General features: G+C 47.9%; 2 protein-coding genes across 10 annotated transcripts in view; both read left to right on the plus strand.

The window, feature by feature from the left end:
* CHD4 (chromodomain helicase DNA binding protein 4) overlaps positions 1 to 5891 on the plus strand; it is a 30273-nt gene extending 24382 nt beyond the window's left edge. For 4 of the 9 annotated variants that reach the window (XM_035028383.1, XM_035028387.1, XM_035028390.1 and 1 more), the window contains 5 exons: positions 153 to 261; positions 374 to 506; positions 3841 to 4036; positions 4976 to 5139; positions 5319 to 5891. In XM_035028383.1, coding sequence (XP_034884274.1) covers positions 153 to 261; positions 374 to 506; positions 3841 to 4036; positions 4976 to 5139; positions 5319 to 5336 — 620 coding nt within the window. In that variant the 3' untranslated portion in view covers positions 5337 to 5891. Of the gene's footprint in view, positions 1 to 152; positions 262 to 373; positions 507 to 2862; positions 2975 to 3840; positions 4040 to 4975; positions 5140 to 5318 lie in introns of all 9 variants that reach the window. The other 5 variants (XM_035028386.1, XM_035028388.1, XM_035028391.1 and 2 more) reach the window with 2 other exon arrangements.
* Positions 5892 to 6089: 198 nt separating this feature from the next.
* NOP2 (NOP2 nucleolar protein) lies at positions 6090 to 17766 on the plus strand. The gene is made up of 16 exons (XM_035028392.1): positions 6090 to 6931; positions 7203 to 7312; positions 9546 to 9591; positions 9759 to 9847; positions 10023 to 10267; positions 12041 to 12096; positions 12210 to 12370; positions 12471 to 12670; positions 12827 to 12916; positions 13759 to 13846; positions 13924 to 14064; positions 14660 to 14799; positions 14948 to 15037; positions 15197 to 15319; positions 15425 to 15653; positions 16988 to 17766. The coding sequence occupies exons 2-16, from the start codon at positions 7207 to 7209 to the stop codon at positions 17641 to 17643; spliced, it is 2460 nt and encodes an 819-aa protein (XP_034884283.1). The 5' UTR covers positions 6090 to 6931; positions 7203 to 7206; the 3' UTR covers positions 17644 to 17766.
* The last annotated feature ends 177 nt before the right edge of the window (positions 17767 to 17943 follow it).

Genomic DNA, 17943 nt, shown 5'->3' on the forward strand with positions numbered 1-17943 from the left:
CTGAGTCGATTGCACCTTCCTCTGCCTCTGTTGGAAAGCCAGAGGTGTACTCCTAAGATGGCATCTGTGGGGGCAGGAATAAATAGCTTTTTGCATTCTTACAGATATTTGCCTTTCTTTTTCTCCTCAACCTTCCCCAAATTCCTCTTCAGAGTTGCACTCCCTTTGGCAGAATGAGGAGCGGGCAGCCACTGTCACCAAGAAGACTTACGAGATCTGGCATCGGCGGCATGACTACTGGCTGCTGGCTGGCATCATAAAGTATCCTTTGCCTGAGTCTAGGCTGAGGTTCTCGGTGAAGGGTTCTAAAGGTCTCACTGTGTGAGGTTCCTACTTTTCCTTGTTTTGTTTTTCCTGAACAGTTTTCCAAAAGCCATGGCTATGCCCGGTGGCAGGACATCCAGAATGACCCACGCTATGCCATCCTCAATGAACCTTTCAAGGGTGAAATGAATCGTGGCAATTTCTTAGAGATCAAGAATAAATTTCTAGCCCGAAGGTTCAAGGTGAGCAGGATGAGGAGGAATATGATGTTGAAGTGACAGTCTTTGAAATGCAGAAGGGACTAGAGAGGAGGGAGTCTGGTCGTGCAGACTTACTGTCTAGTATATTTTCCAGTGTACTTGGCTTAACTCTTTGTATTCTGTGAAACGTTGTGCTCCCAAGTATCTTAAATACTAGAAATCAAGACTTAACAGGGGCGCCTGGCTGGCTCAGTCTGGAGAACATGCAACCCTTGATCTCAGGGTTGTGAGTTGGAGCCCCGTGTTGGGGGTAGAGATTACGTAAATAAATAAAAAAAAATTAAAAAGAAATCAAGACATACAGACTTGAAAATTAACCAGCTCTTCAAGTCGGAAGATGACCATGCCTGATAAATGACACAGATGAAGGGGTACCTGGCTGGCTCAGTAAAGCATGCGACTCTTGATCTCAGGGTTGTGAGTTCGAGCCCCACATTGGGCATGGAGCCTACTTAAAAATAAATAAATGAAAACTAATAAATGACACAGACGTGCAGTGGATGTGTCAGGGGACCACTGTAGGTTAGAGTATTCAGGAAAGATACAGAGGTGGGATTAAATTGGACTTCTGAAGAGGGAGGGCTGTCAGTGGGTTTGAGAGCCCCGTGTGGATAAGGGGTAGGGTGGTTGCAGAGAGGAGATGCAAAGGTAGAGTTCATTCTCAGAATCGCTAGGGTTAGTAAACCCAGGACTGAGGGGAGTCTCAGTCTGGAATTCAGCAGATGTATGTTGAGGGCAACTGTGTGCAGACCACCAAATGGGATACCACGAAGACGAAACATGTGAGTTTTAAACTGAGTATCATTGGGGGAAAAGAAATGTACACTAGTGAACCTTTAAACATCATGTGCCAAGCAATGGGGAGTAGCACGAGGATACAAAGACAAATAAGGCATGGTGCCTGTTCTCAAGGAGCTTTTGGTTTAAGGTAGAGGCAAATGTGTGATCAAATGAATGCCACTCTGTGTATTGGGAGAGATCCATAAGGAAGTTCTCCGGGGGAATTTGGGGAGCCCAGAGAGCTCCTGGACGGCTTCATGGAGAAGATGGTATTGGAATGAAGTTTTGATGAATGTCCTAGAGATAGCTGGATAGAAGCAGAAGGTTGTTTGAACCAACGGGATTAAGGAGGGCAAAGGCCTAGGGGCAGCAGAGCTTATGGTGTTTGGAGGCAGCAAGTAGTTTCTGCAGTTGAGCTGTAGAAAACATTTGTGTTGGGTGATAGTGGGAGGTAGATTAGAGAGTGAGGTAAGGGCTAGAGGTTAGTAGGTGGGTTTTTGGCACCAGATAAGAGTTTGGACTTTACCCTATAGTTAACGGGCAGCCATTGAAGGTTCATGAAGAGTTTTAATACGACAGGAGAAATGGAAACCGAACACTCATGAGATTATAGAACTGTCCGATGGTCAGGAGGTAGTAAGGGCTGGGCTGTGATGCTGGTTGTAGGAAATGAAAAGGATAAGGTAAAGGGAGACAAGAGACCAAATAATTGATAGGATTTACTGCTTTATTGTAGAGCCAGCAAGTCTGTTCTGTTAAAGGGCCCGATAATAACTATTTCAGGCCTTGTGGGACACATGTTGCAAATACTGTCATAGTGTGGAAGCAGCCACAGGTTCTAAACGAAGAAGTATGAATGTGTTCCAATAAAACTTTATTTGTTGATAGGAAAATTTGAACATGTATTTTTTATAAAGTGTCACAAGCTATTTTGATTTTTTTCCAACCATTTAAAAATGTAAAAATACCATTCTTAGCTCTTGGGCCATACAAAAACACAGTTTGCTGACTCTTGACTTAATGGATTTGAGATATAAAACTAAAGTTTTGAGCCCGAGTCACTGAGAAAAATTACCATTGACAGATCAGGGAGGTGAAGAGAGGGAGCAGTTTATAGAAAGAGTAAGTTCAATTTTAGAAAAGTCCTAACTAATATCCTCCCACTACCTACCCCTCACACCATAAACAAGTGGGATCAAAGAGTGATCAACCACACATGAATGGAATCAGAACACTCAGTGCTTGAAATGCAGGTTTGAAAAGCATCAGATCCCTTTGCACGGAGGGGCTGGCTGAACTGGGAGAGGAGAAATCACTTAAGGGAGTTCTTTAAAAGAACAGCAGCAAGCCGAGGGCTGATGATCCTGGAGAAAGCTCATAGTTTGGGACAGGAGGAGGCAGTGAAGGAGACACACGGTATGTAGATTAAAAGTAGATGCTTGGTCAGTCTGGGGATAAATTACTCTGCTCGATGGAGCATGTCTTGTGGAAGAAACAACAGCCCATTATTCTCATACTGTCCTGTTTCCTGACCCCTAATGGCTTTATTGTCTTTAAGAACCAGTGGATGGATACTTGAGCAAATTAAGTCTTATAACTTCTGAATCAACATTCTGTCTCTTGGAATATATTGCAAAGAACCTTTTACATAGCTCCGTCAGGTGACTTGTGTAAGTGTTCATTGCAGTATGATTTTTGGGGGTGGGGCCCGGAAGTAACCTAGCTGTTTGCCTGGGACATTGACTGGGAGTGTGGATAGGTAAAATGTGGATTCACATCATGGAGCATTTTAAGCAACAGTTAGAAGGAACGAAATAGATGTGTTAGAACAACATAAATTGAACGTTTTGAAAAGATCTGAAGTGGGGAAAGGGATAAAAGGCTTTTTATGTGTACAGAACAACATTCTATAAATAAGAAATGTGCACATGAAACAAAACTCAGTCTTCAAGAACACCTGCACAAAGCCACGCAGTAAGTATAGTAGAAGCATTGCCTGTTGGGGACAGAAAGGAACGGGAGTGAGATACGGAGATAAAAGAAACAACAAATACTTTTAAAAAGTAAAACAACTTAAGTAATACGATGTGGTAGGTATAGCCATAGGACGGACTACCACGCAACCATTAAAAATCATTTATGAAGGGCAGTTATAATGAAGGTTTTTGCCATGGAACTTTGAGTGAAAACACAACAGGTATATAGAGTGACCTCAGCTACTTAAGAAATACATATGCAAGGAAAAACCTCAACATGTTAACAGTATCTCTGGGAGGTGCAGTTACTTGTGATAATTTTTTATACGATCTATTTTCTGGACTGAATTTTTAATCATTTTTGTATAAGCGAATCCATAAAGGGCAAAGAGTTTTAGAAATATGAACTTCCAAATGGGAGTAAACAAAGTAACGTGATGTTGAAGGGCTTGGGTGTGGGGGAGCCGTCTGTAAGGTTTTTTATCGATTGGGAGAGACCCATCAGAAATAAGCAAAGCTGGTGTCCGTGCAGCTCCCCTCTCCTCTTTATCGTTCTCCAGCTCTTAGAACAAGCCCTGGTGATTGAGGAACAGCTGCGCCGGGCAGCTTACCTAAACATGTCAGAGGACCCCTCTCACCCTTCCATGGCCCTAAACACGCGCTTTGCTGAAGTGGAGTGTTTGGCGGAGAGTCACCAGCACCTGTCCAAGGAGTCAATGGCCGGAAACAAGCCTGCCAATGCGGTCCTGCACAAAGGTAGCCAGTGGCTCCCCTGCCTCCTGCTGACTCAGCCTTTTTCTGCTACCCCCCTACCCCCCGCCCAAACACATAGTTACTGCTGGTTTCCAGACCTTTTTCAGAGCCCCTCTGTCTGGGCGCTTAGGATGTGCTGGGGATCTTTGCTTTCTTCCTCGGAAAGCTAATATCTTAGAGGCAATCGAGGACAGTAGTTCTTTGCCTCTTTTAACTCAATATATTCAAGTTCTCGGAGGTGGAAAGGAAAGCAGAATAATACAGTGTTATCTGGGATATTGTAGAGTTAACTTCTGGTGAATTAAGATCCCGTCAAATTCTAGACCCCTTTCAGCATTTCTAATTAAAGTTAAAACATGATGAGGGGGGTGGAGGGTGAAATGAGGAAAAGGAGGCTGGTTCAAAGGAAGGAGAAGACAGCTCCGAAAGCCAAGATGGTGAGAAAAGGAAACAGAAATCTTCTTTCAGGGAGTGGAGAAAATAAGAGACAGGAGGGAGCAAGGTACAGTGAGGGTTAGGGGATGTAAAAATGCATAGCATCATGGACAGTTGGAACTGCAATATGAGGAATAGGAACGAGTGTGGCCGAGGTGGGTCAGGCGACTCAGTGACTAAAACAATACCCAGCACTCCAGCACATCACTTGCTTGGTCACTGAGAATAAACGAGGGGCCGGGTTCACTGCGGTAAGAAGGATCTCAGTCTTTTTTTTTTAAAGATTTTATTTATTTATTTGAGAGAGGGAACACAAGCAGGGGGAGCGGGAGAGTGAGAAGCAGGCTTCCCGCTGAGCAGGGAGCCCGATGTGGGGCTCCATCCTAGGACCCTGGGATCATGACCTAAGCCGAAGGCAGACGCTTAACGACTGAGCCACCCAGGCGCCCCAGAAGGATCTCAGTCTTGACCACCACAGCTCACCGCCTGTTTTTTCCCTCTGTGCAGTTCTGAAACAGCTAGAAGAACTGCTGAGTGACATGAAAGCCGACGTAACCCGGCTCCCAGCCACTATTGCCCGGATTCCCCCGGTTGCTGTGAGGTTACAGATGTCAGAGCGCAACATTCTCAGCCGCCTGGCAAACCGAGCACCTGAACCTACTCCACAGCAGGTAGACCCTTTTCTTCCGGCCAGCTCTTTCAGCAGAGCCATTCTGGAACTCGTGACTTTGCTCTCTACCCCTAGTTTCATATACTGGGCAGATTGGGGCTCTTACCAGGGAGTTCCCTTGGGATTGGGTAGTTTCCCATGGTTTGGGATTCTGACTCCCTTGGCTCTCTTTTGTTCCAGGTAGCCCAGCAGCAGTGAAGACCCGGATCGATGATACCACCTCCACCGCTGAGCAGTGACCTTCCTCACTTTCCCTTGCCCAGCTTCTCCCCTGGGGGCCTGAGAGACCCTCTCCTTCCTTCTGCCCCATCTTCCGTGTTGTAAAGGAACAGCCCCCGTGCACTGGGGAAGGGGAGGGAGCGAGGGGCAGTGGTGCCCTTCCTGCTGGAGAGACATGCAGCAGTAGCGCCGGCGCCGTCTGCAGGGAGCTGGCGGGCTGGCCTTCTTCTGGGCCCTGGCTTCTCCCCACTGTAACGCCTGTTACACACAAACTGTTGTGGGTTCCCGCCAGGCTTGAAGAAAATGATCTGAATTTCTTCCTCCTTTTGGTTTTATTTTGTTGGTTTATTTTGTGTTTTCTTTTCTCCTTTTTTGGGGTATTCAGAGTGGGCCGGGCCCCTGGGCGAGACACAGCTACCTCTGTTGGCATCTTTTTAATACCAGGAACCCAGCGGCTCCAGCCACTGAGCAGCTAGAATGAAATAAAGTGGAAAAAAAAAAAAAAAAAAGGAAAAGAACCAAAAGCATAAAAAACCACAGCAAATTTCTTGATGAAAATTGAAAATAAAAGTTTCCTTGTATTTTAGTGCTCTGGTTCAGTGTGGGTGTAGGTGCAGGTGGATGAGTGTGTATGGACAGCAGCTCTGGGAAATGTGTTACCTGAAAACGAAGGGGTTAACTTGTGTGCCGGATCCTACAGAAGAGCCATGTTCTGTGTGCCTGTGCCTTCTGTGCTCGGGACCAAGGATGACCGCCCCCTGGAAAATGAGGGGCTCCAAAACTACACCTGGGTTCATACCCGGTACCACTGTTTAATGGCTTTGTGATCTGAGGAAGTCAACTTATCTGGGCTGTAGATTTCTCATAAAATAAAGATATCTTCTGCATAGAGTTGAGAAGATAAAACTAGAAAAGTACTTGGAAAGGTCTTTAACAGCTACTAAGCACCGCCTTAGTGTTTATTCGAAGGAAGGCTGAAGTTTTTTAACTTGTGTGAAATTAGGACACAAGAGGTCTTCCTCCGGCCTCTACGCCTGTGAAGCCAGGCAGAGACCTTACTTGATGGGCTGAGCAGGGGTCGGTAGGGTCGAAGAAGCGGGTTTCCTAATGAAAGGGTTGGGAGGAGGTGAATGGCATGGGATTCCATGATCTTGGGACTAGATTTAGGGTGGAGAGTGCCAGACGGAGGGCCGCGGGTCCTAGGTACCAGTTTATCCCACTGAAGTCTGCAGTGAGGCAAGAAGCCAAACGCTTTGCGGGAAGGGCGGGGAAGTTGAAAACGGTTCCGTCCTGTTTGCTCTCTCCGCCCTCGGGGAGTGAGTGAAGCGGTCCGCCGTCGAATTGCCTCCGGCACCCCCGCCGCCAGTGCCGCGCGCGTTCCCGGCGAGCGTCCGTTCCGGGTTTGCGGGCGATTAGAAGGGACCGGAAGAGGCGGGGCCGCGAGGCGAGGGCGCCTCTGTGCGCCTGCGTGAAACGTTTGCTTGGAGTGTGGTGTCCGAACCTTAGCCTCGGCGTGCACGTGGAGTGCCGCGCCGCTTACCGAGGAGGTCTCTCGTGCCTGGACCCTTTTTCAGGTGAGCCGAGGCTTCGGGGGGGTGTGGAAGAAGTCGGGGAAGGTTGACTGCATCGATGCAGACTGGGGCGTTGGGAGGGGGACGCAGTACAAATGGCGTGGGATCCAAGGGCTGGGTCGAGCGTGGAATGGAGGTTTGGTCATGCCATGAGGGGTTGCTGAGTCGAGGTTCGAGGCGGTCCTCTTTCCCACTCTAATACGCTAAGTCTGCGGTCTCCGTTTCCCTTTCCAACACGCGCGACTCCACCCTCTCCCATTTTTCTTTTCTCCAGTGCTATGGGGCGCAAGTTGGACCCTACGAAGAAGGAGAAGCGCGGGCCAGGCCGTAAGGCCCGGAAACAGAAGGGTGCTGAGACCGAACTCGCAAGGTTCTTGCCTGCAGGTAAGGGTTAGGCGTGTCCTCCCCCTCAGTTACCCAGGTTTTGCACCATTCTTAAATCTGTGTCACATGCTCCTCCGTTTTTAGTCTCTGTATTCACTCTCTTTTGGAGCGGAATTTTCTTTGAATGAGTTATTAGATTTATACATTTGAGGAGAAACCAGAGTATATTGTATGAGTTATTAGAAAGTAAGTAGGAATGGGGGCGCCTCGGTGGCTCAGTCCGTTAAGCATCCCACTTTTGATTTCACCTCAGGTCCTGTGATTGAGCCCCTGTCTCGCTCCCTGCTCCGTAGGGAGTCTGCTTAAGATTCTCTCTTCCTCTACCCACCCAACCCCCACTCTGTCTCTCAAAAAAAAAAAAAAAAAATTAAAAGAAAGTATGAATGAAACACTCACTGTCATCAGCACTTAGAAATTAGGGACAGTGCAGCAGAGACCCAAATATCCATGCAAAGAGAGGTGTAGTTTAACACTGAGGGAGATTATTAGAGGACCTACACAGAGTTTAAAAAGTTTTTTGTTTTCTTAAGATTTTACTTATTAGAGAGAGCAAGCGAGAGAGCACAAGCAGGAGGAGGGGCAGAGTGAGAAGCAGACTCCCCACTGCGCAGGGAGCCCCATTCAGTGCTCGATCCCAGGACCCTGGGATCATGACCTGAGCTGAAGGCAGACGCTTAACTGACTGAGCCACCCAGGGGCCCAGGTTCAAAAAGATTTTAATCTGGGTTTTGGGAAATGGTTGACATTTTAGTAAGTGGAATTTGGGAAGGGAACAGACCAGTCACCATCACCTACATTGTGGAGGAGGGGGCATGGGAAGGCACAGATCTCGTTTCCATATGGTTAATAGTCTGCATGGAAGGCTGGGTGGGAGAGAAGAGTGGACAGGTAGTTTGTGTTGGGCATTAGTTAAAAGATGCAGGTTTTTGAGGTATTAGAAAGTGCTTGCTAGGCACTGGGTGCCTGGTAGTTCAGTGGGTTAAGCGTCGAACTCTTGATGTCCACTCGGGTCATGATCTCGGGGTTGTGGGATCAAGCCCTGCATGAGGCTCTGCACTCATCGGGGAGTCTGCTTTGAGGATTCTTTCTCTCCCTCTGCCCCTCCCCCTGCTTGTGTGCGCCCGCTCTCTCTCTCTGTCTCCCTCTAAAATGAATAAGTCTTTTAACAAAATGTTAGGCATTATACTGAATCCTTTGGACACAGTATGTTACCTCATTTTCTTAGTGCTCTGTGAGAGACATTGTTAAGGAGATGAATGCTGAGAGGTTAAGCAACTTGGCCATGTAAGTGACAGGGCTGAGATTTAATAAGCCTTTTATTTATTGGAGAATGTATAGAAAACCACAGTTACAAAGGTAAAATCTGTGGTTGGTTACTGATTAAATTGAGAGTAAAGGAAAGCAAAAGAAAAGACAATTTTGTTACATAAATCCATTTATTATAGACTAGCAGTGTTTGCAATGGTGGAGCTTCTGCTGGTCTTTCAATTCCTTCAGTCTGCAGAAGTGGTGGTGTAGGTCCAAGCACTGCTGGCTACTGTTTTTATGCAGAATCCACAGTGCCATATCCCTGTAGCTCAGTTGTCGTCCTTCTTTTTTTTTTTTTTTTTTAAGATTTTTTTGTATTTATTTTAGAGAGAGTGCAAGCAGGGGGAGGAGCAGAAGGAGAGGGACAGAGAGACTCCTCAAGCAGACTCCCTGCTGAGTGTGTGGAGCCCAGTGCATGACCCATGACCCCGAGATCACTACCTGATCCAAAATCAAGAGTCAGATGCCCAGCCGACTGAGCCAGCCACCCAGGCGCCCCACCATAGCTCGGTCTGCATTTTGGTTTTGCCACAGAGGGAGCAAGTGTATGTGGCATGCTGGCTTATTTCAGTTTTCTTCACTATTTTCCTGAGGGTGGGTTTAGCCATGTTGCCACAAACCAGGTCCAAAGCCAGAGAGAAAAGATGAATTTTGAATATCTCTTGTTATCAAGATTGTGGTAATGCTATTTATTGAAATCAGAAGTCTGGAGGGAGGCCCAGTTTGGATTTGGTTGATGAACAACCACATAAAGATCATCTCCTTTACATCTCCCATCCAGCTTCTCATAAAACTCTGTGGAGCGAGTTACAATCTATCCCCTTTAATTAGTATATTCTTTCCCTACTTTTATTTTGTCTTCTAATGTTCTTTTTCATTTTCCCTGTGACATACTATTCTGTTTCTCTTTTTTTTTTAAATACAGCTGGTGATGAAAATTCTAAGAGGCTGTCTAGTCGTGCTCGAAAAAGGTGAGTGTCGATGTCCAGGCTTACGTAGATTAAATTGGTATTGCTCGTCTTTAGTCACATAATCACATGTGCTCATACTGATGGGAAGGGCTGTTTGGGGACCGTCCCATTTTTGTGGCAGAACATTAGAGGTATGTTCCATTTCCTCCCTCCTTATATCTTTTCAGGGCAGCCAAGAGGAAGTTGGGTTCTGCTGAAGCCCTTGAGATGCAGAAGTTCCCTGGGGCCAAACCATTGCCTGGAAAGCTACCCAAAGGTCAGTGAATATAGGAGCTGTATGCTACATGAGGAGTTCTCTGTGTGCTGGGTAGGGAAGGGCTTGCTGAGCATTCTGGAGTGAAAGAAACAGCCAGAGGACATTTTTAAGGGTAGAAAGTGCAGGCTCCATTGGTGTGTGGCTGCCATCAGTCCAGAATTCTTCAAACCCTTAGGAATCTCTGGAGGAGCTGTCCAGACCCCCAGAAAGATGGGAGCCCAGTCCTTATTTCATGCTACTCAAGGCAAGAAGCGTCCAGCACCAGCCCATAGCAGCGAGGAGGAAGGGGAGGAGGAAGACTCTGAAGAGGATGGTGTGCTGAACCAGGGAGACCTCTGGGGCCCCGAGGACAGTGATGCCGATATGATAGATGACTATGGTGCTGACTCTGACTTGGAGGACGAGGATGAAGGTGAAGAGGTGAGGTTTAGCTCTCTGGGTGTTTAGGAAGGGATCCTTGCCTTTTAGTCTTTCCAGGGCCTTGAGACTAGCCCTCAGTGATAAGGATAAGCTGAGTAGAGAAAAGGGGTTTTAGTGTTCCATCACTGTTTTCCTGTCATCTATGTTTGCTCAGTGCACACACAAGTGTAGAAAAGCTGTAGGGTAGAGCATTTTGAAATTTGAGACTGCTCAGTGCTGGTGAGGACCTGGTCAGGTGGATACTTTAGTGCCCCACTAAGGGGAATAGAAATGTGTACGCATTTTTTTTAATAAGGCATTTGGTATCTGAGAACCTTAGAGGATTTCTTCCTTTTGACCTAGTAATTCTGTTTCAGAAGAGGATGCAGAATGTGGACAGAGATTTATTTACTGAGGTGTAAGAAGTTATGTAGGGGCGCCCGGCTGGCTCAGTCGGTAGAGCATGTGACTCTTGATCTTGGGGTTGAAGACCCCACGTTGGATATAGAGATTACTTTTAAAAAGTTAGTTATTTGTATTAGTATACAGTTAATATATGAGTATGTTAGAAAAAATCACCTGGGTGGCTCAGTTGGTTGTGCATCTGCCTTTGGCTTGGCTCATGATCCCAGGGTTCTGGGATCGAGTCTGCATCCAGCTCTTTGCTCAGCTGGGAGCCTGCTTCTCCCTCTGCCTGCCGCTCCCCCTGCTTGGGCACGCGCGCGTTCGCTCTTTCTCTCTGACAAATAAATCAATAAATAAAATATTAAAAAAAAAGGAAGAAAAACTCAGGCGATACAGGGTTGTATAGGATGAAAAGGAAGTTCCCATTTGCATCCTTTCTCCCAGTCTACCCTTTTCTATACAGAGTTGCTATTATGAGATTTGCAGGCACCCTGTGGGCCAAAATGCCCAAAACTCTGGAAACAGCCAAAATAACAAATATGCTTAAGTAAATTATAGTTCCTTTATACACTAAGTTAATATTTGGCCATTGTGTCTGTGAAAATGCTGATGATCTGTGAATGAGAAAAAAGGCAGGAAACAAATTTGAAAACGCATCACAATTTTGTGAAAAATAGCATGTCTGGAAGAAATGTGCCAAATGGATGTCCAAGGACAATTTTTGTTCCCTCTGTATACATATGGGGGTATATTAATGTTCTGAATTTTTTTAAATTAGATTAATTAGGAGCGCCTGGGTCGCTCAGTTGGTTAAGTATCTGCCTTCCACTCAGGTCGTGATCCTAGGGTCCTGTGATCAAGCCCTGCATTTTCCTTCTTAGCAGGGGAGTCTACTTCTCCCTCCCCCTACCTGCTCGTGCATGCATGCTCTTTCTTTCATTCTCAAATAAATAAAATACTCATTTGAGAGAGAGTGTGCGTGTGCGCGTGAGCAGGGGGAGAGGCAGAGGGAGAGAAGCAGACTCCCCACTGAGCGCGGAGCCCATTGGCGGGAGCTCAGTCTCACAACCCTGAGATCGTGACCTGAGCCAGAATCAAGAGTCAGCTGCTCAACGGACTGAGCCACCCAGGTGCCCCACGTTCTGAACTTTTTAATGGGAAAGGAATTACACAAAAAAGTAGAACAGTTTTGATGAAACCCTTTAATCTGTTACTTAGTTTCAACAGTGGTCAGTATTTTGCCAATCTTACATTAGCTTCTTTAGGTTCCATACTTTTTTCTGAGTGTTTCGTTTGCCTTTAGGAAACAATAAAATACCGAGATAGAATACTACCTGGGAGGGTGGAAGGGCAGGCTTTGCATTACTAGCCCCTTGTCTCTTTTTTCAGCTGCTGCCCATTGAGAGGGCTGCTCAGAAACAAAAGGCCCAGGAAGCTGTGGCTGGGTAAGTTTTTGAAACTCAGGATGGGGACCAGGCAGCAGCTGGGATGAAGGAATTGAGGGAGGAGCCGGTATCTGTTTTCATCTGTGAATCACTCTTTCTGAACCTGTTTCTAGGGGCCAGTGGAGTGAGGAGGAGACTGAGGAGGAGGAGGAAGAGGAGAAAAGGTCGCCTGAGTCAGGCCCCCAAAAGGATGATGAGACAGATGGGGGCTTACAGATCAATGTGGATGAGGAGGAGCCCTTTGTGCTGCCCCCTGCTGGGGAGATGGAGCAGGATATCCTTCCAGTGCCTGGTGGAGGGGTAGGGGGCAGGTGCTTAGGAGAGTGGATTTTCAGGCCCTGGGACATCATGAAACAGTTCCTTAACACGTCCACATGCCCAGGCTCCAGACTTGCAACGAATTCACAAGCGCATCCAGGATATAGTGGGAGTGCTGCGTGATTTTGGGACTCAGCGGGAGGAAGGTCGGTCTCGTTCTGAGTATCTGCACCGGCTTCAGAAGGATCTGGCCACTTACTACTCCTATGGAGACTTCCTGCTTGGCAAGCTCATGGACCTCTTCCCTCTGTCTGAGGTACTGAATTGCTAATTTAATGCCACTTCTGCTTCTCTTTTCTCACCTTCTTTATTGGACGTTGTGTGAGGAAGGTGGTCAGCCTCCTTACTCTTTTGTCATCCGGCTGAGCTCCTTGGCCAGGCTGACTTGCTCTCTGCCATTTTGCTTTCCTAGCTGGTGGAGTTCTTAGAAGCTAATGAGGTGCCTCGGCCCATCACCCTCAGGACCAATACCTTGAAAACCCGGCGCCGAGACCTTGCTCAGGTGAGGGGTGGATTTTGAGATTTCTCTCAGGGATTCTAACCCCAGAGACACCCCTATCTCACTTTGACGCAGGGGATGAGGGGTAGGGTCTTAGTACCTAAGCATTTCTTGGTACAGGCATGATCCAGAGGCAAACCCAGGTAGGCCTAGTGTCATGCTGGATTTATCTGACTGGCTTGGGGCCCAGGATGACCTCTGTGAAGTGGGAAACTCGTCCCTTCAGCCTCTGCTCCCTGTGACAGGGTTGAGACACTGCTTCAGGATAAAAATTCTGCCTCAGAACGAAATGGAGTTGTCTGCCTTTTAGATCATTGAGGAGCTGGTGAAACTGTGATTCCTGCCCCCAGAAAAAGACATGATACACATGCACAAACAGTATTTTAAACTCGTTGTTTCCAAGGGTTCAGGGACCCCATGTTAAAGACTGCTTGCTGTTCTGTGGTCAGTGGTGTGGCCCTACATGTAGTCTCTCCCCGGGTGCGAAGGTAACCTCCCTGAATCTGATCTTTCGTGTGCTATAGCCAGTGATGTTACATTTTAGGTTGGTAAGGGGTCGAGCCTATTGGAAAATCAGAGTTCAGTTCTGAGACAAAAAGGGATAGGAGCTGGCAATCTGCTCCACTGGGATAGAGTTCAGACCTTGAGTTAGAGCCTGAGGCTAAGGGAGAGGACATCAGAGAATGGTGTGGGAGAGGCTGAGGTCAAAGAGTCTGTGACGATTGTGTTTAAACTACAAGCTCTGGAAGTTGCGATGCCACGGGCCTCAGTAGAACCACGTTTTCATATTTCCACCTGTTTTCTGGGTATAGTAGCCTGCGAGGTTTTAAAATCTTTATCTTCAGGCGCTAATTAATCGTGGAGTTAACCTGGATCCCCTGGGCAAGTGGTCAAAGACTGGACTGGTGGTATATGATTCTTCTGTGCCCATTGGTAAGTGTTCCCTGCCCGATAGCCCTTTCTGCCCCTGCTGTTGTCCCAGCATGTCACAGACAGGTCCTCCTCCACAGGTGCTACCCCTGAGTACCTGGCTGGGCACTATATGCTTCAGGGAGCCTCCAGTATGCTGCCGGTCATGGCCTTGGCGCCCCAGGAGCACGAGCGGATCCTGGACATGTGTTGTGCCCCTGGAGGAAAAACTAGCTACATAGGTATGAGAAGGGCAGGCAGGAGTAGGAGCCATCTGGCTCTCTGCTTCTGGAAGTAAATGGGGTCGCTGCCTCTCTAGTGCTCAAGAAAACAGTGCACAAGCAATTCACAGAGTGGGGAGGAGGACACGCTCTGGAGTTGGCCTGGGTTCCAGCCCCATGTACCACTAACTATCCATATGGCCTCAGACAAGCCCCTGATCTTCTTATTTTAAATGGGGTAGCAACTGTGCTTGGCTTGGCGGTTATATCATACTTGGGTTGTTAGGGTTGAGATATGCTTTTAGAAGTCCTTAGCAAAGTGTTTGGCACATAACTAGTCATAACCATTTTATTAAGCTGTTATTACTTAAAAGAAGTAAGTTAGTCTGTAGGACCAAAAAGATGCTCAGTAACAACAAAACCACACCGGCAGTCACACTCCTCAGCGGGTGCGGGCTGGCAGACCTGTACAGTAGACCGTGGGGAGGAGGCTTATTGGGAGTGAAGTCGCCTTGCAGTGGTGAGAATTCAGCTGTGGGGTCTTGGGCGGGAGGGTGGCTGGCGGGTGTGGGGGCAGAGGAGCTGGCTGGTGAGCGCTGTGCCTCTCTCCCTTCAGCCCAGCTAATGAAGAACACAGGTGTGATTCTTGCCAACGATGCCAATGCTGAGCGGCTCAAGAGTGTCGTGGGAAATCTGCACCGGTTGGGAGTCACCAACACCGTCATCAGCCACTACGATGGGCGCCAGTTTCCCAAGGTGCGGCTCCCCTCTGTGCGTGTCTCTTGTGCGTCTTCCAATTCACCTGCCCCCTTCCTGACCTCACGGTTTAGACTTGCCCCTCGGAAATATGGTACGGTTCAGATTGCCAAAAACACCTAATTAACCTTATACCCTTTTTCCCCAGGTGGTGGGGGGCTTTGACCGAGTACTTTTGGATGCTCCCTGTAGTGGCACTGGGGTCATCTCCAAAGACCCAGCTGTGAAGACTAACAAGGTGGGGAGTTGAGGGGTGGGGACCAGCTGAGAGGTATGGCTGGGCCTTACGGAGCTGGAATGGGAGGTGGAGGAGCATTCTGAGCAGTTAATAGCTCATCTCTTCTCCTGAGGCTTTTTGAAATTTTGACACCCTTGCGTCCGTCTCTCCCTGGGACAGGATGAGAAGGACATCTTGCGCTGTGCTCACCTTCAGAAGGAGTTGCTCCTGAGTGCTATTGACTCTGTCAATGCCACGTCCAAGACAGGAGGCTACCTAGTCTACTGCACCTGTTCCATCATGGTGAGCCCTCTGTTGTGGCAGAGCTAGGAGGTTGTTTGCCCCTTAGAGCTCCCTTCAGCTCCAGCTCTGCTTTTCCTTCTCTTTTTGTCTCCCCCACGTGTCCAGGTGGAAGAGAATGAGTGGGTGGTAGACTATGCCCTGAAAAAGAGGAACGTGCGGTTGGTGCCCACAGGTCTAGACTTTGGCCAAGAGGGTTTTACTCGCTTTCGAGAAAGGCGCTTCCACCCCACCCTGCGTTCTACCCGCCGCTTCTACCCTCACACCCACAATATGGATGGTTTCTTTATTGCCAAGTTCAAGAAATTCTCTAATTCTATCCCCCAGTCCCAAACAGGTAAGCAGTCTGCTCTTTCTGCCCTTCATCACCACCTTTGCTCTTTTCTACCTTTCAGGAGGCATCTGACTGCATTGAAGGGAGGGACTTCTGCCTCCCTTAGCCTTTGCATGCTTGGATGAGCGGCCTCTTTCATCCCAATTAGAATCGTTCCTGAGCCTGGACCCCATTTTAGTACATGTGAAAGCACTCGTACAGATGGGGACTGTTTTGCTTGATTCTGCCAAGTGGCTGCAGTCTTTAAGCACTAAATGCATTCCCAATGCAGTTGTGGTTTCTTTTCCTTCTTGGCCGAAGGCTGCCTTCCTGGTAACGGACCTCTGCTGGTCCAGCATTGTCAGCATCGGGTTGGCACAAGACTATTCGGAACCATCAGCAGTTCTCTGAGCCCATCACACTAATTGCAGATCTTTTTCTCAGCCATCTTGAGTCTGGCCTGGATCTCCGGAAGGGTGGGGTTTTCTGGAACAGGAGTGGCGGTTCTGCATGCTGGGATAGAACGCTGGGTTTAGTTGGAAGAGGGAGAGGCGAGTTTCTCTGAATACAAACTGTGACTTACTGAGTTGATTTTTTTTTTTTTTTTTTTTAAGATTTATTTCTTTGACACAGAGAGACACAGCGAGAGAGGGAACACAAGCAGGGGGAGTGGGAGAGGGAGAAGCAGGCTCCCGGCTGAGCCTGGAGCCCGATGTGGGGCTTGATCCCAGGACCCTGGGATCATGACCTGAGCCAAAGGCAGACACTCAACCATCTGAGCCACCCAGGCGCCCCTTTACTAGCCTGTTTCTAGTTGCTGTGTGTGACTTCTTTTCTTGCATCTCATCAAAATCCACATTGAAAAAAAAAAAAACCAAAAACCTGTCTTTAATTTAAAAAGAAAGCCCAGTGGTTTAGGTTTATTCAGGATTCACCTCCTTAGAGTGTCGTGTGACCTGCTGTCCTCAAGGGGGCATAGCTTCCTCTGAAAACTTTTTGCCCAAGGATCAATAATGATCTCCCTCCCTCCCTTCCCCCTTCCATTCCCCCTCCCTTCCCTTCCCTTCCCCCTTCCCTTCCCTTCCCTTCCCCCTTCCCTTCCCCTCTCTCTTTCATTCTTTACTTTTTTGATCCCTTTCTCTTTAATACAAGGTTCAAATGTGACTTGAATAAAGCCCAGGTGATATTAAGTAATATGAATGTAGGTAGTCTGCTCTTAGGTACTACCCCAACTGTGTGGCACACTTGGCTGACAGGCAGTTTCCTTATCTTGATACCGCTGCTTACTTTCTCCACTAATGATCAAGTCCCAGTGATGAGGCCCATTTTCTTAAACCACATGTTTAATTTTAACCCAGGAAATTCTGCAGTGTCCACCCCTACAAACCTAGACTTGCCTGAGGTGAAAGGTCAGGTGACCCCCAAGCCTGAGGGCAGCAGCCAGCCTGCCAAGAAGGCCGGAGTGGCTGTGAAAGCAAAGCAGCAGTTGGAGAAACGGCAACATCCCAAGAAGGCCTCTTTCCAGAAGCAGAATGGCATCTCCAAAGGGACAGACTCAGGATTGTCCCCTGTATCTTGTGACACAAAGTCCCAAGCTTCTTCTAAGGTCCAAGATAGCAGTCAGCCAGCTCGAGAAGCTGAAGTGATCAGGAGACGAAAGGTGGCTAAGAAACTAAAGCAAAAGTCAGCTACGCCACTGTCCTCCAAGAAAGTCGCCTTCTGGAAGCAGAATGGTCCTCCTAAGGGCACGGACACAGAAGTGTCCCTTTCCAAGACCCAGGCCACTCTCAAGCCTGAGGACTGTGATCAGTCCCTTCGAAACGCCAAAGGGGCTGAGAAGGTAAAGCAGCAGTTGCCAGAACAGCCTTCTAAGAGAGCTGCCTTCCAGAAACAGAATGGCACCCCCAAGGGACTGGAGACTTCCACCATGTCCTCCCGTGGTTCCAGCCGGCCCCCACCAGCAAAGAGGAGAAAATCTCAGTCCAGAGGCAGCAGCCGTCCAGTGTTGTCTTAGATGAATAGTTGAAACTAGACTGGGGTGGCTCATTGCTGTGGGCACTGGGTTGGAACTCTTACCTCTGTGAGGTTGGCATCCCCACTGTGTATATGAAAACTAATACACATTTTATAATCTCTGGCCACTGTGTTTTTTGAGGGGACTGGGTACTGGCTTTGCTGCTTTAAGGGTAGTGGTGGGAGCGTGGGACAGGGCCCCTCTGAAGAGAGGAAACTGGTATACTGAGAAATCCGGTTCAGGCTCCTGGGCTCCGTTGGTCTCCTCAGGGTCCCAGGGAGGGAGAGTCCTGGAGTCAGA

The sequence above is a fragment of the Mirounga leonina genome, unplaced genomic scaffold (genome assembly GCF_011800145.1).
Source record: "Mirounga leonina isolate KUSES-001 unplaced genomic scaffold, KU_Mleo_1.0 Mir_201, whole genome shotgun sequence".
NCBI lineage: Eukaryota > Metazoa > Chordata > Mammalia > Carnivora > Phocidae > Mirounga > Mirounga leonina.

Excerpts from the sequence above, each read along its gene's own strand:
- NOP2 (XM_035028392.1), top strand. The coding sequence starts at position 7,207 with ATGGGGCGCAAGTTGGACCCTACGAAGAAGGAGAAGCGCGGGCCAGGC. Across the intron at positions 10,268-12,040 it reads ACGAGGATGAAGGTGAAGAG|CTGCTGCCCATTGAGAGGGC; the intron begins GTGAGGTTTAGC and ends CTCTTTTTTCAG. Across the intron at positions 15,320-15,424 it reads ACTGCACCTGTTCCATCATG|GTGGAAGAGAATGAGTGGGT; the intron begins GTGAGCCCTCTG and ends CCACGTGTCCAG.